The sequence below is a fragment of the Platalea leucorodia genome (assembly GCF_965183815.1).
Source record: "Platalea leucorodia genome assembly, chromosome: 3".
In the NCBI taxonomy this organism is placed as follows: domain Eukaryota; kingdom Metazoa; phylum Chordata; class Aves; order Pelecaniformes; family Threskiornithidae; genus Platalea; species Platalea leucorodia.
The window spans coordinates 111,197,573-111,220,186 of NC_138825.1; the positions used below are offsets into that span (position 1 = coordinate 111,197,573).

The 22,614-nt window shown below is 40.0% G+C and overlaps 1 protein-coding gene across 1 annotated transcript in view; it reads left to right on the forward strand.

The window, feature by feature from the left end:
- Positions 1 to 1,174: 1,174 nt before the first annotated feature.
- Positions 1,175 to 22,614, forward strand: part of TAF1B (TATA-box binding protein associated factor, RNA polymerase I subunit B) — a 50,216-nt gene continuing 28,776 nt past the window's right edge. The window contains exons 1-8 of the mRNA XM_082306716.1: positions 1,175 to 1,238; positions 2,216 to 2,314; positions 2,802 to 2,889; positions 4,741 to 4,838; positions 5,123 to 5,218; positions 5,834 to 5,966; positions 9,383 to 9,539; positions 16,198 to 16,297. Of these exons, the coding sequence (XP_082162842.1) occupies positions 1,221 to 1,238; positions 2,216 to 2,314; positions 2,802 to 2,889; positions 4,741 to 4,838; positions 5,123 to 5,218; positions 5,834 to 5,966; positions 9,383 to 9,539; positions 16,198 to 16,297 (789 nt within the window). The 5' untranslated portion in view covers positions 1,175 to 1,220. The remainder of the gene's footprint in view (positions 1,239 to 2,215; positions 2,315 to 2,801; positions 2,890 to 4,740; positions 4,839 to 5,122; positions 5,219 to 5,833; positions 5,967 to 9,382; positions 9,540 to 16,197; positions 16,298 to 22,614) is intronic.

Below are 22,614 nucleotides of genomic sequence, written 5' to 3' on the forward strand. Positions count from 1 at the left end.
ACATCAATGTAACCACAGCTGTCAAGGCAGCCTCACCTCTTTCTATGTATATTTTAGCTTTAATTTTTTCCCATGCTTTCACTTAGTGGACCTTTTTTTTTTTTAAGGGGCCTAAACCTGTTCTCCAATTTTGTGGGCAAATTCATTGCAATAACAGATCTCAGTGTTTAGACATCTTTAAACATTATTATTAGCGTGCAAGAAATTAGAGACCTACATCAAGATCTGGAGGTTTGGGGTTTTTTTTTTAATTGAAAGCGAATTTCAAATCATAGTTTCCCTCATTCAAGGATCTCCAAGCACTTTACATAGTTAAATGAGTTCTTGTGGCCTCCTTTTGTACAGGCAGTAGCAGTCCCCCTTCAACAGCTTCAGCACAGCCGCCGCGGTCACCCGCCGTGTGTACCCGGCCAGGGCGACGCAAGGGCAGGGACGCAGGAGCTCAGCGCAGAGGCATGGCGGTGGGCTGGGGCTGGAGGGGCGCGTATCCCCTCCAGTCCCTGGGACGCTGCTGTGGAGAAGTGTCCCGTGTCCCCTCAGGGAAGTGCTCAATGTCCCCTCAGAGGTGAAGCATCCATGTCCCCTCAGAGGGGAAGCACCCATGTCCCCTCAGGGAAGTGTGCAATGTCCCCTCAGTGAAACACTCAATGGCCCCTCAGAGGTGAAGCACCCATGTCCTCTCAGCGAAACACCCATGTCCCCTCAGTGAAGCGCTCCATGTCCCCTCAGAGGGGAAGCACCCATGTCCCCTCAGTGAAGCGCTCCATGTCCCCTCAGAGGTGAAGCGCTCCCATCCCCTCAGAGGCGAAGCACCCCGTGCCACCTGAGCGGGGACGCGCCCACGTCCCCTCGGGGGGGAAGGGCCCCGCTCCCCCCCCGGGGCCCCAGCGGGCCCCCGGCCACCGCGGTGGGCCTGCGCCACCCCAAGCAGCGCCGGGGCGCAGCGGTCCCTCAGCGCCTCCGGGCCGCACCGCCAAGGGCTCTCCGGCGAGGGGAGACGGGGCGGCAGGGCGGCACCCAGGGGCGCCCGGAGCCGCCGGCGGGGCGGGAGATGGCGGTCCCCCCGCCGGGGACAGGCTTGACAAAGGCAGCCAGGCCGGGGGTGCCCGGCCCCGCGGCGGCCGCGGAACGCAAGTGCCGGGGCTGCCGTTTCCAGGCCGGCCCGCAGCGCCGGCGCTCGGCGCGGTTGGCATGGTGCGGGCCCCGCGGCGGCTGCCGGCATGGACGAGGAGGCCACGGTGGGGGCCGGGCGGCTCCGCGGCGCAGGGAACGGTGGGGGCGGCTGGTTTCGCTGGGCCGGAGGGCGCTGGCGGAGCGCGGCGGCTGCGGCCGCGTAGGAGGCGCTTCCCCGCCGGGCGTTCAGCGGCTGCGGGCTGTGGGGTGGGGGGGTCCGGCGGGAGAGCGGAGGCGCCGCTGGGCGCTGCCTGCCCCGGCCCGGCCTTGCCCCGCCCCGCCCGCCGGGCACGGCCAGGGCCTGGAGGCGGCGGGCGAGGCCCTGCCCGGAGCCCTCGGCGGGGCGGCCGCGGGGTCGGCGCTCGGCAGGCGGCGGCGGCGGCGGCGGGGGCTTTGTCCCGGCCGGGGCCCGGTGCGGGGCCGCGGGTGTGCCGGCGGGTGTGCCGGCGGGGGGGACCGCCAGCCGTGCCGCCAGCCGCCCCGCCAGTCGCCCACCCGGGCCGAGGGGAGCTGCCCGTCCCCAGCACGCTCCTGTGGGGTGCTTCTGAAAAACACCTTCTTGTAATCTGTTGTTTTCCCCCTTTGCTCCTTCCTCCTCCGGTTTCTCCAGGAAGTTGCCCTTTCTGCCAGCACGTCTCCTCACCGCCGTGTGCAGGCTTTCTTCCACTGCTTCTGTTTCTTCACAGTTTCAGAAATTTATTTTTACTTTCATCTCCCCCTCTCTACTTTTTGTCTCTGCTTCCATTTCTGATGTTCTGTGGTTTTTTTCAAGCCATGTCATGTGTGCTAGGTGTGGATTATTATTCCCCTTGCACTAATGTTCACATACACAAGAGCTCACGCTTGCCAGCTAACATTATTTGTTCACAGTTATCTATGACTGATAGCAAATGCTATGATTACTTGTTATCAACAAGAGCTAACATAAAGGGCATAAATATTCTCCTCTGAATAATCTTAAAAGCTGTGCAGTAGCCTAGTAATAGTGCCATTTGTTTTACTTGAATGCATGTGAAACTCCATATTTTTTTTTTCCTTTTAGAGAGATTTTAATGAACGCTGTGCTCAGTGTTCAGAAGTGAACTGGGGTCTCACTGATGGAGGCAGATTTTATTGCAGATCTTGCCACAATGTTACTGAGGTAAAAAGCTAAGCTACTGGCCTTGGAAAAGGTTTATTTTGATTGTTTCTTGGGTTTGTATTAAGAAAATGTTAGATTTCCTCTTTGGCATTAGGAGTTGAAGGCAGTATTGTGATTCTTCCTTTTTCACGCTTTACTTGACACTGTTTAAAACTAATGTTCCTTGAAATCACAAAATTTAAAATGAGCCGTTTTAAGATGCTGTGTTGCTGTAGCTGTAGTGCCAGCACACTGTCTAGGTGCCTTAAGAGTTATTGCCTGGGTATTGCTGCACTTTAGTACAGCACCGATGTAGGCAAACCCTGATGCATGTCACCTGTATGTCCAGGATAGTAATCCTCTATTTTTGCAGTTTCTGAATGAAAAGTTCAGAATGTTCTGTCTCCCTTTAGTTTAGGAAACTTGAACAAGTTCCTCCAGTATGTTTTATGATGGGACAATCTGGGCCTGGCTTTTTTTCTTGCTAAGATATATTCCTGTTTTGCAGAGAACTAGAGAAGTTGTAAATGCTGATTTTGTTTCTAATGTAAGAATCCAGACAATCTCCAAAGGTTTAAGAAAGCAGGAAAAAACAGGTATGTATGAGTTTCCCTCTGTATTTTGCATGAGTGGCTGTTCAGCCAAGGTTCATCTACCCCATTATGTCTTTGACAGTGGCCAGAAGCAGATAGCTAGGAAAGACTGTAAGAACTGGAAAAAAATACACCCCGCAAATGCTGTTAGTACCTCAAGCGCTCACCTTTGGTGACTTCCTGAGCCACAGGTGACCTTTGTGAGCCCGGTGGTGTTTTTTTGGCCTTGAACAGAACTATGTGTTACTTATTGCCACTTTGATTTGTGGAAGCCAATACTCACTAAAGATACTGGTGGCATGCATTCAGATGCAGTGATCCCTTTGTTCCTTCCTTGTGATGGCTATCACAAAACCAGAAAAGTTGTCTGTCTTCGTAAGTGAAATGTGATGGTGATCCAGCTCTTAGAATGTCAGTCTGGCTTGCACTGCAGGTTCTTGGCCCTGTAACCTACACACAGACCTACATGGAAGAGATTTCATGCAGTTACAATAGCTAAACCAACATTACATCTTTCATCCAGAGTCACTTCTGTACTTTTAATTTCATGATTCAGAAGAACAGTAGTCATTACGTATGATGATATATGCCGTGAGGATGTTATGGTAAGGCTGCTGCTGGAGCTATGTATGTATACTGTGATGGCCGGATAGATGTTCTACTGTTGTGGCCACTTTCAAAAATCAAAAATGCATTACAGTACTAAATGAAGCACAGGGTTATCTTTGTCTCTGATACGCTGACCTATCTTTGCTCCGCTGCGCTGGCAGTGGATTACTACATTCCTTTGAAAAGAACAATTGTGGGGAAGTGAAGGGAGGAGTGAAAAGGGGAACAACTGTAACACCTTCACTTGTCTTTATCCTGTATTGCTCCTGAAGCCTGAGCTGTGTACCACTTCAGACTTTTTATTTCTCCTGTTAGGAAGGTCATTAGCCATCCCCCAGGCTTCTTAAGAAAGAAATCCGTAGCTTTCTACCGTCCCTTCTGTGAGCGCAGTTACATTATACTATGGCAGCTTATTTTCACGCATTTCTAGGAGTAAGCTGTATCTGTGGTTAACAGTTAAAGCCAACATCATTAAAGCAGGGCAGAAGCTTTGGGCAGATAACTTCTAAGATGATGAGATGCGAGGTGTGATTGGAAGGAAAAATAATGAAGAACAGGTGTGGAGGAATGAAAAGGGAGGTGAGAAATGCAGAGAAAATTTTTAAGACCAAAAGCCTGTAGAAAAGAAGTTGTAAATATAGAGAAGTAAGGGCAAAAAGTAAATCTAACACAGTCTGACAATAATGAACAGATTGGAGAAGGCCTATTCCTTATGAAATTCATGTTGTGCTGAGATTTGCTAGAAGCTCTGAATATCTGAGAAAGTTTCTTTCATTTAAATGTGTATGATTCTGTGGGAGAGAATGGTGAAGAACGTGGCGATATTGGTTGTTTTTTGCCTGACTCACCACCATAATGTGTTCCAGTTTTCTGTGCTGGGGATGGGAAAGAAATGATCATATTTCATTTTTTAATGACAGGTTCTCAGTTATTTTAAAACTGGTCACTTAACAACTCTCCACTGGATTGCCACACTAGAAATTATAGTGAAATATATTATTCTTGGGAAATGTGCTTGTTCAGTAGCTTTTCTTCTTGATTAAGACTGTGGATAAATGGAAGTTAATGGAGTATTCAGTGTAGCTGGCCTTTGCTCTAAGATCTGAAAGTATTTAATAGAGAGACATATCTCTGTCCTGATACCAAAAGAACAGAACATTAAGTGGAAATAAGTGTGCATAAGGCTAAAAAAACCCCAAAACAGTACAAACAAAAAAAACCTTACTTTTTTTTTTTTTTACTTAGATGGAGGCTGTGAATGGTATGTTTGTGAAGGCTTTCAGCTTGTGCTCAAGAAACAAGCTGAAGCTTTGGAAGCGTTAGGAGTATGTCCACAAATGAAGGTATGTAGATGTCAGTGTGAGTTCTGTACACTGTGAGTGGGGTGCTATGTGAAAAGATTGTAGTTTTTAAAGTGAATTGAACAACTGCCTGTTTAAAAATATTGAGCATATGAAAACCAACTTAGTTTCTCTGGTAATTTTAACACATCGTTTATAAATCACAGTTAGTAAAATTAGAGCTGGAACATTATTCAGATTCCTGAGTTAGAAATTACACTCTGTTCTCTCAGCAATTAATGATCTTCTAAACTTTGCACTAATCACTATCCATTTGTATTTATCAGGATGAAATTCTGTGCAATTTTTGGAGGCGTTATCTTCAAAAGAGCAAACAGGCATATTGCAACAGACCGGCTGGGGAAACTGTCAAAGCATTATCAGTAAGTGAAAAGCTCAAATCCCATGAGATGTTTGGTACCTTTTTAAAAAGCAACAACAGAAACCTTCTATGTTCAAGCTACACATCTAGCTTGTATTAATGACACTTCAGTATGAAGGATGTCTTCTCAACAGGGTTCCACATGTCCATTTTGTTGTTTTGTTTTTTTTCCCATTTTAAGAGACAAATACTTCTCCAAGTATGGAAAACTGCTTGTTTAAAAATATTGCTTTGTCTTGGCATAGATAGTCAGCAGATAGAGCAGAAATCATGATACAAAATGCATCATCAACTACTATCCTTTCCTGCCTGCTCTCTTGAAGTTACTTATTTCATCAAGCTTTGATTCTATGTATTGCCAACTTTCTGGTCACTGTAGCAGATTGGAATGTAATGTAATCACTAGAAATCTTTTTATCTTGAGAAATCCTTGTAAAATACTTTTTTTGCAGGGTTTCTTTAGGTACCGGTGATTCATAGAGAAAGAAAAATGTGAACAGTTTGGGTTTAAACTTCATTTACTGTTGATCTTGCATCTGCCATGCTTTATTTGGTTTCTTCAGATTGAAACAGTAACTAACAGTAGATAATACGATGACTTATTTACAAAAAACAGGTATGCGATAGCAGTACCGATGTGGACAGTGAACCAGAGAGACCTAGCGTTCTTCACTTGTTGTCCCTCTCTGAAAGTGAGGGGGATCTACAAACTGATTGCAGTTTTGCCTCATCAACTAGCAAGGTCTCAGGTAGGAGCAATGAACTGAACTATCTGGAAACCATTTTTGTATAGTTTTTTAAATATAAATATGTATAAAGTGTATTCATGTACAATGAATTGGAGGAACTGGTTGGAAAGTGTAAAATTTTCAGTCCCGTTTGCCGCTAGAGTACTTTATATGCTACAAGAAATAGCAGACCTTCCCCCCGAAACCCTACTCAAAGAGATGAAGGTTGAACAGGACCTGGAAATACAATGGGCGATGCAGGAGGAAGTTCTATTTTATAACAAGTTTGCTCCATGCCTCCTGTTTGGAGTGGGAGGAAATTGCTCTTATATCTGCAAAGCTAGATGTTCACAAACGTGGCAGCTTTAGAGAGTAAGCACTTGTTTAGCTAATAGCAGAGCTGTCAGTCATGACTTTGATGTTAAAAAACATAAGTTTGTTCTTTTGGGGGGGTATTATTTTTTTTTCCTATCCTGTAGATATATTTAGCTTTCTAATTTTTTTCCTTACAGTATTTTCAGGACTTCTGCATCTTTTGTCTCTGCATTCTTTTTACTACTTTCCCTATAACCCCTTCTATCAAAATCGTCTGTTAGCATTCCACTAGTTTTTCCTTTCTGTTCACAATATCAACTTGAAAATAATTACAGAATGCTAAACGTTTTAATGAAAATGTTATAGAAAAATTAGAGTGTTTGGTGCTACTGGGCAAGTGTAATGCCAGACAGTGCTGCAATGTCTGATATTGGAAATACATTTCAAGGCACATTTGAAAGTCTTTGCTTGCGTTTTAAGCTTCTGATGTTTTTTTCTTTTCTGCTTTATTCTTTGCTTGCCTCTTCCTTCTTTGTCTGTTTCAGTGTTTCTTTTTCCCCTGTTACGTACTGTCATCTCTATGTCCCATTTCTGTTCTTCTATGATATTACCTGTCTGCTCTCAGAAGAATGGAATCTTGTTCATTCATGTTTTTCTCTTTATTTCATAAAGTTCAGAAATGGTAATAGAATGAGAAACTTGATCTCAGCAATTAAAAAAAATTAAGAAATTTTTAAAAATCCAAACAGAATTAGAGAGGAGAAAAAGGTTCAAAAATGGTGACACAAATTTTTGTGAATATAATATGAGTACCTTTCATCCTTATATATTAAAATGACAGAATTTTCAGGTAAAGAGTCACTGTATGTTTGTACATGTAGCAGATCTTGGGTGTTACACAAATATATATTATATAACAAGGAAAGAATTGAGTGAAAGAATTCTAGTGAAAATATCCATTGAATTTTCTTCCCCTTTTTGATGTCTAGAGGAACTCCTTTCTTCCTTGGTATTTGTGCCTTTTATAGTTGATGTTTCTTAGAGTTTTAGAACAGCTAGATAGTCTTAAGATAGGCCGTAATTTAATGTGTTCTTGGTCTGTTTCAGAAATTGAATTCAGCTTTAAGTAGTCATACCAATTTCACTAAAAGCACTTGAAATGGATCAAGAGTTCAGCAACACTAAAAGTACATTTTAGTGAAATCAAACAAACATAGGAATTGTTTTGTATATTGGAATTTAAGACAAGTAATACTAGATGTGTTCTAGTCAGTAATTGTTGTGAAGATTCATAGGTTTCCTTTTCTGTGACATTTTTACTGAGCTGTTACTGCTACAGACTGGAAACCTCAACACCATTTTTTTTTCCTAAGAGGCCTGTCCAATGTGCAAGCATTTTTTTTTGTTGTTGTTATTTTTGTATAGGGATAATAGCAAATTCCACTGAGTATAGCACTGAGATATTGCTAGAGAAGCTTATTAAACTCTTAAATTATTATATGTGTGTGACTGTGTGTTGTCATGCCTTGCATAAGCTGGAAGAAATAAAAGGAAATTTTGTGCCATCATTAAGGCCATAAATAGAATGAGGATTATTTTAAATTGAGTTGAATGTGAAATTAATGAAGCTTCAGTTGTGAAGCTGCTTTAAGCACAAGTATCCATGTAAAAGGTGAAACTGTTGACTAAAAGGATTAACTGGTGTTCCTGATTTTTTTTTCCTCCGACGCACCTATGCGCGATAGACCTCGTAGGATGCTCTCATCTAGACCTTGTCTTAGTCGGTACGAGGGGTATGTTTGAGCCGGTTCTTTTAACCTGTTGCTGTGTCCCTGGTGCTACTGGCCGCCGTTTTAGGAGCCGGTAGGTGGCATCACAGACCAGTTCTGGCTCAGGAACACGCTATTTGCAGTGTCTGCCTTCACATTGCGTGTCAGTGGGCGCTGGAGCTCTACCGCTGACCGCTGTCACCTTACAGGCTTGGCTGTCACCTGCCAGCATAACCGTGGAGTTGCCAAGCTCTCTCAAGTTTTAAAACTGTTTTTTGCAGGCTGCTTGCCATGGCCCTGCAGCTCCCATCCAGGGAGCTGTGGATCCAGCCCTCACTGTTCCTTTCTCAACAGGTGAACAGTCTGTGGGGAAACACAGTGAGGAAAATCTCTGCAGAATCAATGCTGATATTTTGTGCCGGTGTGCTTTAAATACAAACCACTTTCATTTGTCCTAGCTGGGTCATGATGTAGGGAAGAAGAGAAGCTTTTCTTTTTCTCTTCCTCCTTCCCTGAACTCCCAGGTTCCACTGCTGAAAAGGTTCCTAACTCATAAATCACTCCCCTAAATTAAATTTCTCATTGCTGCTTCTCTTAGTTTTCAGTGATTCATCTCAGTAAGGAAGTAAGGAGGTTTGGTTTTATGTTATTGGTTGTTGTTCCCCCCCCCTTTACCATTTGCTATACTTTTGTTCTAAAGGTATCTTCTTTTTCACTGAATGTAGATATGTTTTTCAAAAGGATACTTACGTTTCCACAGTTAGAGGTTATATGGCAGATGGATACATACCTTAACCTCAGTAAAATTTCTGTGACGTAAATCATGTTTTTGTCAAAGTCCTGACTGTGCTGAAGTTTAAAACTCTGTGCTTTAATCCCCAACTTCAAGGTACTCCTTTAAGCATATCACATTTTCCCTTGTTTCCCCGCTGTTCCCTTCTCTCTCAAATGGAAAATAGCATTTCCAGCTCATAAGTACTGTTGCTTATATGTTGTATAAGAGTTAATGTCCTTCTAGAACTCCAGGTTTAAGTGTAGCTCCCAACAACAGGTCTGCTTTGATGGGTACCAGAGTGAGTTTTGTCTCTTCATATGATCCAGTGTCTTAGTCAAGTGAAGTAGCAGTTTGTGAAACAGGTTGTCATCTCATGTTGTGGTAGATGAATAAATTAGAGTTAAGCTGTTTAGTAGAAAAGTACACAAACTACTCAAAGTAGTGATTTCAAAATGTTACTAGTTGCTGAACAAGAGGCCTTGTATGTTCCTTTATCTCGTTTTCTGTATACCATGGATTGTGTGTATATCATATCAATTACTTTTTTTTTTCTTTTCTGTTTTTAACATAAACCCAAGAAAGCACCTCTGTGTGCTCTGGATCGGTAGATGGTAGCTTGTATTTAATGAAGAACCAAAAGGACAAACTGAGGATGACGATGCCAATGACCCTTTCATTTTGTTACATGGCATTACTCTGGTTGAGAGAACCAATGACATTATCTGATCTCTTAAGGTATGAATAGTCTCTAGTGAAATATTTGTTGTGTTTATAAGTAATATATTTTTTAAAAATCAGATCTGTACTATTGCCCTCTTACTAATTTGCTCAGTGATAGTGAGAAGTTCTCTATATTTAGTTGTCGTATCTTTTCTTTGACATAACTATTTGTGCTGCTGCTTTTGGAGTACATTCTCCTCTGGCAATGAATCTCAAAGAACTGTAAAGGAGATTTTGGAACTAAAGAAGTTTTTTATCCTTCTTCAGAATTTCTTAAGATTCACTGGAGGTGCGTGTGGTCACACTTTTGCTATTTTTGTTGTTGTCAGCATGCCAGAATTAAATGAGTAAACGTTCTCCAGGACTTACATCAGTGTCATCATACAAACAATACCAGCAGTATATAGTGATCTGAAAGGTAGCTAAGTAGCTTCACGCAATGGAGTTGGGCACAGAAATTAATATATGAAGTCCTCTTTTGTCTTTGTATCTTTGTATCTGTAATTATCAGAGTTCAGAATAATATAGCTTTTAATATAGGAGAAATAAAGTGTTCTAATAATAGGGTTTGAAGCTAAATGCAGACCATCAGACTATTGCCAACAATGCAACCCCTCCCCCTACAACAAGGCTATGACTACATTCCATGTTTACTTAAGGAATGAAAAATAGTTCAGCTTTTCTTGTTAGCAATAAATATTTTAAATCAGGTGCAAATAATTTAAATCCAGGAATTCTTAGATTTTTCCTTGGAAGACCTTTTGTATACTGATACACCTTTTTAACTAGTGTTGAAATACTGGGTATTTCTAAAAAGATGGGGAAAAAATGTTACTTTGCCAAAATTTAAGGAACAGAAAGACTCAAGTAACTGAACGTTGGCCATTCAAATTGCAAACTCAGACAAAATAAAGGAAAAACTGATTCAAAATTCAGTTGATACAGTAGATTTCAGTTCTTTAATTTTTTTTTCAAATACATAACCTGTGAGGTAAAAGGCAAGGTAATGAGTGCATCATCCCCGACCTGTGGTGCATGTAACTAGTATTGCTGCTGGAAGTGTGGTGAATGCAAGGGGCGTTTACCCCAGAGCTTGATCTTCCATCATGGCCTCTCTCCCCCTGGAGTGCCAACTTCCACCTGCAGCTTTCTAGCTTTGTACAAGCTTTCCAAGAAGGATGGGTATTGAAGAACGCTCTTTTGCAAGTACTTTTAAAAAAGGGGAGGTTTGTGTGTCTCCAAGTACAGTAGTTAATACTAGCTAATTTATTTCCATGCAAAACAATGTTAAACTCTTTGATTTAACTTTAGGGGGCAGCTGTTGCCTTCATCGATCAGAATTGCACAAACCGTGCATATTTGCATAGCTGGATCTGCTGTTGTTGCATAAAGATGCTTGTAAAATGTTCAGCAAAATGCCACAGTATTCGGAATTCAATAGAGAAGTATTTATTGAGTGGATTAAGAAATAGTAGAACTATTCTAGTCTATTTCTAGTAGAACTAGAGTAGTTTTCAATAATAAGATTTGTTATTGACTATCTTCCTAAAAACATTCTGTAGGAATCGGAACTACTGTAGCGTACTCTGCATTTTCATCAATGATTAGAAAATAAATATATAAATCCTGTCTGATAATGTTTGTATATGGCAAAAATCCAAGTAGTAAATTACAGTTACTGGGACGGAGCAACTGGTTCACAGTAAAGAGTTCTTGCTTAGCCCGTCCTATTTGGAGAGAAAAATAAATAATTAAATATCTGTTCTTGGGTTACTGTATCTTGGAAACTGTTTTGGAAAGTATATGGGGGTCATACAAGGCAAATACATCCTCACGAGTTCCCGTCTTACTATGATGGTGTGGTTTAAAAAAAAAAAAAAAAAAACCACAGTCAAAGGCAACTGTTAAGAGGAAAAGTAGATTGTGTTGTTTAATTAATGCTATATTGCTGTATTTGGCACTTTAAAAATTGGGGACTGGAAAAAAAGGTCCATGAAAATGATTCAGAACCTGGAGAACATCCTTTGTACTGAGATCCTTAAGAGCTGAGCACATTTGCATGACAGGATTTAGAGGAAGCATGAAAACAGCAAAAAACGCTGGAAAAGGAGAGAAAAAAGATCAAGTACCCAATATAGCACAGAAAGGCATAATCAGAAACTAATAATTGGAAGGTGAAATAAGATGATTTGAATGAGAAGTTATCATTTAATTAGATACAATTTATACGTTTAATACTTTTAACAGTGGGTAAATCAAAATAATTCAGTGACTTTAAATGCACTGAACATATAACTGAATTAAATGCAGAAAGTGATGTTTAAAAGAATGTCATTTGTATTGCAAAGTTTTACAATGATACGATAGTTATATGAGACCATCATTATATTATCATGCTTCCCTCCCTACCCTTAAGGTCTTTGCCTTTCACAAGTTTGATGAAGAAGGGGAAAGAATTTTAAATTGCGTGAAGTACCATAAAACTCTTGTTTTCTAACTTCTGAATATTTAAGTTTTTTAAAAAAATCAGACGTTAACGTTTTTGCATGCATTAAGATACACAGATCAAAATAGTGACAGACCAGAGATGAAAACTATGCAGAGAAAACCTTAAATAGTCAGCATTACCCTTTAAATCTTTATAGGCAAATTGTTTTATTTAAACCACCCGAATTACAGTTGTGCTTAAACTTCTGCCTTGTTTCTTCCTGGGTTTGGTTTTCTCCCTGCCCTGAAGTCAGCTGACTACGGCTCCTCCCTTGTGATACATGCTTAGGCACTATGGTGGGGCAATCTGCCAGCTTTTAAAGGATTTACAACACCAAAAATATACTCCTCCTTGCTACCTGACACACTTAGAAGAAAAACACAACAATTACCTCCTCTCACAGGGACATTTTGTTTCAAAAATAACATTTTTATCAACCTTCTACTCAGGTCCATGCAACACATTAAATCCTTTTCCATTGTGAATAGTCTCACAGTAGTCCATATGCTGTATATTATTTATCTGTGTAATAAAACTGTTGGCTTGTGGAAAAAGTTTAAAGATGCTAGACTTTGAGATTCTGAGAACTAATGCCTTTCAAATGAGGTTATACCTAGCTGTGCTGGCAAGACTAAACTTGTCATCAGTTTGTGGCATTACTGTGTGGCTTTAACAGATGCATCATTTCCTCATAGCATGCAGAGGACCTAGGATTTTTTTCATACTTGGACCTTGCTAATGTATGCTGCTGCTGTAATTAAAAGAACATGGACTGTGTACTCTATCTGCCAGTCAAGTTTTCAAGCACTTCACTGATACAACATAGTCTTACAAGTGTTTTGATCACCTGTCTGTTAAATGAAAGGTTTGGAAGAACAGCAGAAGAAACTGTTCTGAAGTGCTCTTCCAAATTTGGGCTTTTGGAGTAAGTGTTAAAAACCTGAATCATCAGCACATTGTATTCATAACAGGGCATTTATGCTGTTTCATGTATTTTTAGAATGTAAAAACAACTCTTAACCTGAGGGAGAAGAGCATTCTTTTGTATGGAGACAGTAATTTCAAGCTAGGAAAGATGTCATTATTTTTTAAACAGTTGCAGTGCTTTGACTTCGTACAGCCAAGTTAGTGAAAACTTTTTTTTTTTTTTTTTTTTGGTTAAAAATCATTTTGATGGACATTGCTTGTCTCTTGCAGTGTAAGGATGCGGTTCCAGCATCAGTTTAAGCTGATCTGAGTTTCTGTTGCTGTGGTCCTGCATAAACATTCCTGCTCTTTCTCTTGCCCTGGGTACTAGCATTCATCTGGTTTATGGTATATTAGTTGAAAGAAGTAGATCTGCAGAAAATTAATTTTGCAAAAGAAAGTTTCACTGCATTATTTTAGCACAGGCTGATTTGCTTCACCGCAGTCCCTTTCAGCCTTGTGCTGGCAATAATGTTCCTGCAGTCAGCTGAGTCTGGAAATCTGTCTGGTTGAAATCAAACCCTGGAAAACAAAAGACTAGTTCTCAATCTAATCCTCTGCCTGAGAAGTCACACAAGTGCTTTTGTCAGCAGGGAGGAGTGTGTGGCAGAGGACTTAAGGGAGGGTGGGATTTCCCATTTCAGAGGCAGCTAGCTGTTAGGGTGGTTTGGCTGCAATCACCACTACACCACACCCGAAGGAAGGTCTTGATTGTTTGTCCTCTTCCAGCTGCTGCTGTGCTGGCTCAGGAGGTTGCTGCTCTCGGTGTCTTGGTACCAGCTCCTCAGATCTGACAGCTAAGTGTGTGATTTCGCCTTAACACGTGTCAGCCAAAGCTTATCACCAGCTGAGCCAGTAATGGGTCACTCTTGCTGAAAGAGGAAGGTCTTGCTCCCCTTTCTTCTCTCCTCCTGCCTGTGTGATGCATCCCCTTCTCTCTGCCGACCCTTGCGCTCGTTGGAGCCATCTGTGAGCCTCCTCAGTGCATTAGATGATGGGAAACAAACCCTTCTTTCTTGCCATAGGGTAAGGGGTCATCTTCTGCTGTTGTGAGTTACATTTGTGGAAGAGAACGATGAGCAGCAGGAGCACACAGCCAGACCAGGAGGAGGGAATTACGACTACTTATGTTGAGCTTTTAGGTTGGCTCAATCCATTTTGTGAAACCATCCCTCAAGTTTAAGTTCTTCAGCGTAGTGCAGCTGACCTTGACTAAAATGAGCTAAGGAGCTGTCGTGCAAGCTGCTCAGCAGATCGGGCAGGATGGCAAGGACAAGCAACTGGTGCTGGGTTTGGATGATAACCTCACCGAGTATGTGGACCAGTGCACGTCTCCACTCGGGGTGGGGAAATGCTATTTACTCTTGTTGAGGAAAGCTACTGAAATTTCGTTAGCAAAATGTACATCACACAACTTGATTAGAAGGGATTGCGCAGCGACTTTTACCCTTCGTTTAAGAGACTAATATGCAGAGCTTCAGAATAAAAAGTATTGAGCAATGTGGTTTTTCAGATTGCTGTTATTTTTCAGAAATCATTATAAATGGTGGGTTAATTCTAACTGAGAGTTTTGAGCAATGTGGTTTTTCAGATTGCTGTTATTTTTCAGAAATCATTATAAATGGTGGGTTAATTCTAACTGAGAAAGAGTTTTGATTAAGAAATGTACTTTTCATTTTAATGCTGGTTTGAATTAAATTTTTTAATTAAACTGAAAATTCAGTTACTATTTTTTAAAAAAATTAGGCTGTAAGTGTAAAACTTTGCAGTAGCTAGCCCTTAAATAGAATTTTAGTCAACTTCAATAGATATACACTACATAACATGCAACAAATGGTGATTAGGGCACTGGACTGGGAGAGGGAAGGTGAGCTTGTGAATTGCCATAGGCTCAGGAGGGAGGCGAATCCTCCTCAACAGTGGCTGCTCTCTCTGTGAAGACGTTGTTCTGCCTTATTTTTGGTCTCCCCCCCATGCATTTTGAATGAAAGTAGCAGATTGCTGTGCTTTATGAGGAATTTGGTATTTCAGCTTGTGGGATTGGATGCAGCTAGCGACCGCAGTGTTTAGGCACTGCCCCGCATTGGGAGCAGATGCGGAGCCCAGCCTTACAACCGCTGGAGGAACCCCGGAGGGACTTGTGGAGTTCGTAGACCAAGAAGTTACTAACCTACGTAGCAAGAGCAGAGAGATACAGTGCAGATCGCTGGCAGGAGGGAAAATTGTTTTCAAATCTCTAATATTCTTTAAAGAACGGGGTCTTCTGTGTTTGAAATGTTAACTTATTACAGTTCAACCAAATCGTTTTGGAGGAGACAGGAAGGCAGTTCTAGCTTAGTGCTGTGGGAGACCCCTAATATGCTTTAATCTGAACTGAGGGTAATGTCTGTTCCCTTGTGAAGATCCATGCTTGTTCAGTGCTTGCTTTGCCTGGTGTGAATGTCAGCGAAGATGTTAGATGAGAGCAGGGGTTTGGTGTGGTGGTGCCTGTTTACTGGTAGCTGTTGTTGAGTCCCATCTTTTATATACACATATATATATGTGAAAAAGTCAAGAAAAATTCCAAATAATACTGTTAACCACTTACCAAAGCCATTTTTTAACAAAAAATGCATTCTTAGGTGCAAATAAAAAATAAATTATTTTGTATTTATTAGTATACAAAATAATTTCAATTCATATGCGAATAATACTTTTTTAAAAAATCAGAATACAGATTGTAATTAATGGGGTTTCAGTTCTGTGTATCTGCTCATCATTTTGTGACTTTCCTCCCTACCACATTAAATGACTCAAACTCCTCCAGCAGAAAGTGTGTGTTTTAAAAGTAAAATTTACTTAAAGCTGTAGAATTTTGAAAAAAAAAAAAAAAAATTCCATACCATTCAAAGGAGGCTTAAAGCAGTTTCAGACATGCAGTAGCTGAAGAACATGGCGAACAAACTCCATATGAAGTGTGTTGATTGTAAGCTTACTGCCATGATATTATTATTTGTCAATCATATCCGAGTTTGAACTTAAAGGCCTGTTAAATGATTGAACTGGTTTTTGTCGTATGGAACATTTAGGGATGTGTAACTTCAGATAGAATTACTTAGGCAGTATAATACTGATGTTATTTCAAATCAGAAGTTGATTTGTATATTCATTTTAGAATAAACATATGCATTTGTCATACTAAATACTATTTTGATTTCGTCTTCATTTTTTCTTATGCAGGTTTGTCGTTGAAGGTCATATTCCATATTTGAATGTTTTTCAGCATTTTCCAGAGAAGATGAAATTATATGGGCTTGATCTTAAGATCTTTTGTGTAGAGGTAATTTTTTTCTTAAAGGGAAAGATTAAAAAAAAACAACTAAAGCCTAGTTATCTTGTGGTATTTTAATTTTTTTGGTCACTGTACGAATAAATTGATTAAATCTATTCTTATGTTGTAGAGTTCATGTTTTCAATTATTAGAGCCTGTGCAGAAACCAGTGCACTCTGAGACTGGGAGTGCTTTAATCTTTAACCAGTCTTATTAAGCCGATTACCCAAGTTAAAACAAAGTCAAGAAGTACTTGTGGAGAAAAAGGTATTCAGAACTGCTTTTAGAACACTCAGAAATAGGATTTGGCTTCATGTCTGAGGGCAATATATTATCCTTTTTGGTGCTTATTTAAAATATCTCTTGAAATTGTTTGTAATTCCATATTCTTTTCATAAAATACAGTTTAGATGCTATCTGTTGTTCTGTTTCTTGCTGTGCTGCTTGAAATATATCAAACCTAAAATCTACATAAGGGGTTATGGCCCTTCTAGAAGCTGAATAGTGATGGACTGTCTTGAGTAAAATGTAAATTTCCCTTATTTAAGGTTATTATGTACTGTGGTAATGGTTGCCCACTGGTGTTTGTGTTGCAGAAAAAAAGTTTATTATGGATTTTTGAAGTGTGCAAATAAAAGCTTTTAAGAGCAGAAAACAGCAATTCTGCTAACAGGAAAAGTTCGGTTTTGGTCTGCTATAAGGTGTTTGTGGCCCAAGCCCTCAGTGATGATGTTGCGAGTAATGTTACCGTTCTCCTATATGTAGCTTGTATTCAGCAGGTTGTGGGTTGTTCAGAAGCTAATCTGTAGCTTTTTTTTTTTTTTTAATACCACTGCTATCCTGTCTGGATAAATAATAATCATGACCTCAGCTTTTAAAAATCAGGAGATAAATCTAATATAAAACCTTTTGATTTTTTTTTTTCTGTCTTAGATCTTTCGTTAATAGAAAAGATACATCAGGTTGAAATGTGGGTGTAAATTTTCTTCTTTTTTAAACTCTCTTAATTCTCAGTCTCTCTGTCTTTCTTTGCCTCTGTCCTTTGGAGGTGTTTTTGTCTCTCAAAAACGGTTACATAGAACTTGTATTCTGGCCTGACTAAATGAAATAAACCCTGCGCCCCCCCCAATCCTACAAATCGCACAGATAAAATTTTCGCATGAATTGTAGCTGTAAAACCTGTACCACTCATCAAAGTGGGAGATCTGGTTTGCAGAGAGGAGATGACAACTGCCCTTGGAGGCTCCTACTTCTTTCTTTTGTGATAGAGCTGTTTCTGGCGTGCAGGATGATCTGATGCCAATCCTGAAGGCGATTTCATCAGTCCCTATTAGCTTGCTTTCTCCCAGACCTGTCAGTTTGGTTTATTCTACTGTCCCTCCATAAGCACGCTTCCACTCTGGATTGTAGCATGTCCTGATGTGGGAATGGGACTTCACAACTTGAGAGCCACAAGCTGGTCAATTTAATCTCATTCCACCTTTATATAAAAGAGGAAGCCTAGCCACTTTGTTCCTCTATCTTAGACAGTTATATAGCATATATGCACTTTTCTTTTTTCACAAACTGGGGAAAAAAAAAACCAAATCTGATTTTTTTTGTCTTAATATTTCTTACGATGAGTCTGTATCTAGTGTGGTCTGCTGTGTAGCTTACAGGAAATTGCTGATCTAAAAGCTGAATTTGTGTAACTTTTGACTTCCATCTTGCTTGTCTGTGATACTGACACCTGCACCCCTCACTTCCAAAGTATAAGTAGATATGCATACTAATCAGGTCATCTCCTAACTTTGTTTTCATTGAGATACGTAAGTAAAGTTCTGTAAGCTTACTGTACAGTTTGTTTTCCGGCCACTCCAGTATTATTGCAGCTTCCTCTTTCTAGGAATATCTGCTCCCTACTTTACCTTCAATGTTCCTTAGTAATGCAGCCTCAGGTTTATTTAGTTTTCACATTTTTGATACATCATTGAGCTCATAACTGCAAAAACCTTACTAGCTGTTTCTTACATCTTATGTTTCAGAATTGATCTTGCTGCTCATTGCAGCACTGAGATTACCAATAGCTTACTGTATCTGGTTTTGGCATCTGAGTTTTGAGAAATTCAAGAGATGAGTTTATTGTCCTGGAGCAGGAAGTTGGATTGTGTAATACTCCATCCTGAGAATATAGCCTGCATTCTTTTCTCCTTGGTGTTCTGTATATAATATTCTATAGACAATTATCTTCAAAACCTTTATGGGATTATGACTGTTAATAATCAGGCAGGTAAGATGCTCTACTGCCATTATTTGTTGTGCTTCAAGTCTGGTGAATGTAAGCTGCAAACATGTTCAAACATCTTGATAACTGACCGGACTATTCAATATGTCTCCTTTTTATTTTGAACAGATTTTTTGTGCTTTAATTGTGTCCTGTGCTAATTCCCTGCAGCCCAAATTTGAATCAAGAAGTAGTTATGTTGTAGTAGCTTGAAGGATTTGAAGTCATACTAAGTATCATTTTATCAGTTAAATACAGATGAAGCCTAACTTGATAAGGCTCATCTTATATAAAAACATTCTCAGTGGCTTACAGGTTTTTTTTTCCAGTAACAATTTCCCAGATACCCAAAATATACTGAATTTGCACAAGGCTGAAGTTGTTATGGCTTTAAAAAATAAATGCAACAACTATTAGAAGGTGAGTCACATCTACTTTCTATCTTTCCGTGTAGTGATGTGTGTATGTGTACATGCACAAGTTTTTGTTTTTTTATGCCTCATCATTTAGTAATAGTATTTCGTACGCAAGGAGCGTGACTAGTCTCTGGCTTTCCAGCTGATGAACTTCCGTGCTGTGTAATACAGTAATGGAGTCCATATCACTGACAATTTTTCCCTGTCCTGCGTACAGTTTAGCAATTAGAGGTGATTGCAGCATCTGTCATACAAGGAGAGGCTGAGAGAGCTAGGATTTTTATCTGTGAGAAGAGAAGGCTGGGGAGGGATTTCAGTAATGTGTATAAACACCTGACGGGAAGGAGTGGGGATGGAGTCAGAATCTCTTCTTGGTGGTGCGCAGTGCAAGGACAGGAGTCAACGGGCACAAACTGAAATACAGGAAATTCCATTTAAACATAAAACTCTCTTACTGTAAGCATGATTGAATGCTGGAGCAGGCTTCCCTGAACCACTGTGGAGTCCGCATCTTTGGAGATGCGCAAAACCTGACTGGACACAATCCTGAGCAACTTGCTGTAGTTGACCCTGCTTTGAGCAGAGGCGTTGGACTTGATGATCTCCAGAGGTCCTTTCCAACCTCAAGTATGCTATGATTCAGATGGCATAGTATACCTTGTATTCTATTTCACATTTTCAGTGTAGGTGGCAGATAAGCCCTTCGTATGTTAGTAATGGAACAGCTAGTAAGAAGGGCATAATTTTTCATTCTGCCCAAACTGAACTTTAAAATACCTGCCACAAAGGTTATCGTATCTGGACATCTCGGTCTAGAAGTCTGGGAGCTCTGGGCGTGACCGCCTCATAAATAAAGAGAAAAGGAGCCTCCACCTCTTCGCATCATCTTTATCATGATGCATAACTGTTAGACACGTGTCAGGTCCTAGCTGGAGATAAGTACTACCTCACAAGTATTTTATGAAGGATAAAAGTACTTTATAAAAAGATCTTGGTGTAAAATGAGTTTTTTATCTTCCATTGCTCCAAGTCTCTTCTCTAAGCCTTCACTTGATTAGTCATCCTATTTATCCCTTCCTCTATTAAAATCGTGTATGTTAGAAGTTCGCCTTTGGTAAATGGGTTTTACCTAAATGCACGATCAGAGGGTTCACAGGGCAAACAGCAGCAGTCGCAGGATGCTCCTGCTTAGTTCTTAGTTCAGAAGTTCGAAGTTCCCAATACAAGAGAAGAAAAGCAAGTTTTCATCTCACTCTGCAAAATTTCATTTTTCTAAAGCAAGTGGTTTTATTCCATTTGATTAAAGCATTTTTTGGTGCATCAAGAAAGAATAAGATACTTAAGTTTTGGTTTTTGTTCTATGCAGGAGGTCAATTTTTTTTCTTGCTATTTGCAATTTGTTTAACTGCAGTAAATCCCAGCTGATCTTGAGACTTGTGCCAGTAGCCAACACGTCTTTGATGAGTACAGTCATCTTTTCTCTTTTAGGTGGAAGTCACCTCTGTTTCCTTTTTAATGCAGATGATATCTATTTCTTTAAAAGGCTGGTAGTGTAGGAGTTAAAATGAATTTGTAAATTAGTAGTAGTATGTATAAAGTTCTGTGGGTAATTTGCTTTCAGCTGTTTTATTTTTATTGATAGTATCTGTCCTCCAGTGGAGCTGCACACAAATTTCCTCTTCCTTGTCTGCTTGAAGTAGGGATACATCCTTAAGATACACAACCTCTATTTTGCTTTTAGGGATTTATCTTTATCCTCATACAAAATTGATTAAAGCATCCGTTTTCTCTTGAGCTAGCAACAACTTGTCCTTGCCGTAGATCTGTTTTTCCTTACATTTTTGACTCAGGACTGTATACCTGATTATCTTTTATGTAATTGTTTTGTTTGTGCTTTAATGTTGGTTCTGCTTTGCTGTCTCAAGTTTACCTTTAGCTTTCATTACTTTTTATAAAACTCATTACTTTTTGGCATATTTTACCATTAATGCATCGTAGACTGATTTTTTTTTTTTTTTTTTTTTCCAAAAATAATTTTTGGTTTTGATTCTCACATTCTTAACACACACATGCAAACTTAAATGTACATGTATATATATATAGGTAAGCAAGTCACTCCCATGGCTGTTGGGCAACATGATTTACTGAAGTACTGAAGATAACAAACCTGTCACTTTGCAGTATGTGCTGTGTGGAACAGGATAGGTGTAGTCTCATAAATATCCTTTGGATCCTGCTCTGAAGAGCTTTGGGAATGGTCATCTTTTTAGATGCACAAGTGTCTAGACTTGGCAAGGAGCCCAGTGTGTGTCCTCAGTGAAGTTCCCTTCTTTCAATCTCTCCTCCAACTTTAAAATAACTCCTTTATTCCTAAACTTGTTAAGAATCTGTTTTTTTTCTAAGGGATGGGGGGGCTAGGAGAAGGTTGAGCTTGGTGAGTGTTAGATGAATTCTGTTTAGAAATTGTCCACCAACCTGCCCTCAAAGACAAAAGGAATGGGTATTTACCTGATTATCCTTGCTACTACTTCTGCCCTGGAGTGGGGTCATGGGGTGACTTCTCTGTATGAGCCTTTCGTTCTTTTTTTCTTTTTTTTTTTTTTTTTTTCTTTATTAATCTTAGATGGAAGTAGCTGCACAATTCTAAGTCTGTCTGAAACCTTCTATCTTCTGAGAGGGCCACTGAATGTTTCGGTGTTGACAGTGTGTTGTTGATATACTTTGCTGTCTAGGAACCTATATCTTGAAAATGCTTCCTTTTTTGCTTTATGATTTAATTACATTCCTCTCTGTCTTCCTCTGTGTATTTTTTTTTTTTTAATAATCCACTGAGCGTTGCTGTCCATAACAAGAAGTGTACTTACTTAGACAGCTTTGACCTTGCAACGTGAGAAAATTAATATCCAGGTTACTTTTTGGTTGTCTTAGTATACATTCTTATTTTTTTGTTTCCTTTTACACATCCTACCTCCAACTCACCCATATTAACAGAAGCACTGTTTAGTTTGAATTCTGCTCTATGTAATTCACCTATTTCCATCCCTAGATGTCTTGATTCTTAAATAACTCCTAGTGTTACTTTTCAGGTTTTTCCATGGTACAGAAATGTTTTTTCTAAACTCCCAGCTGAGAGGGTTGTTAGCATCTTCCTTACCTTTGCCTGTGCAAAATTCTTGAATGCATCCTGGTAAAGTGGCAGCAATATATTGGGCTTCTCAGAAATCAGTGTTGTGGACAAGAGGACAAGAATCATGAAACTCAAAAGCAGTGTCAGGATTTTCTCCCCTTTCTCCCAGCTAACTGAAAGGCTTCTTGTTTCTTTCTTCTCCCTGATACCTTTTTTTCTTTCAGGCTTATCTTTCTGCATAAAAACGATGTCTGGTTTTGTCTGTCAGATTAGGCCAGTAGTTCTGGGCAGCTCTCCATTGTATTCAGTTTAACAAGAATTTTAACTCGTGCTCCATTATGAACTGATGTTGGCTTTGATGGGAAAAGGAAGAGTTTGAAAAGAAATATTTGCTGCCCAAAGAAAAGGTCTAATTCATCCAGGGTCTTCCTTTAAGTAACCTGTGATAGGTGTTGAAGTAGATACCATAATGTATTTGTAAAGTAGACTGGAAAACTTTAGCTCTTTTGAGAATGTGCCT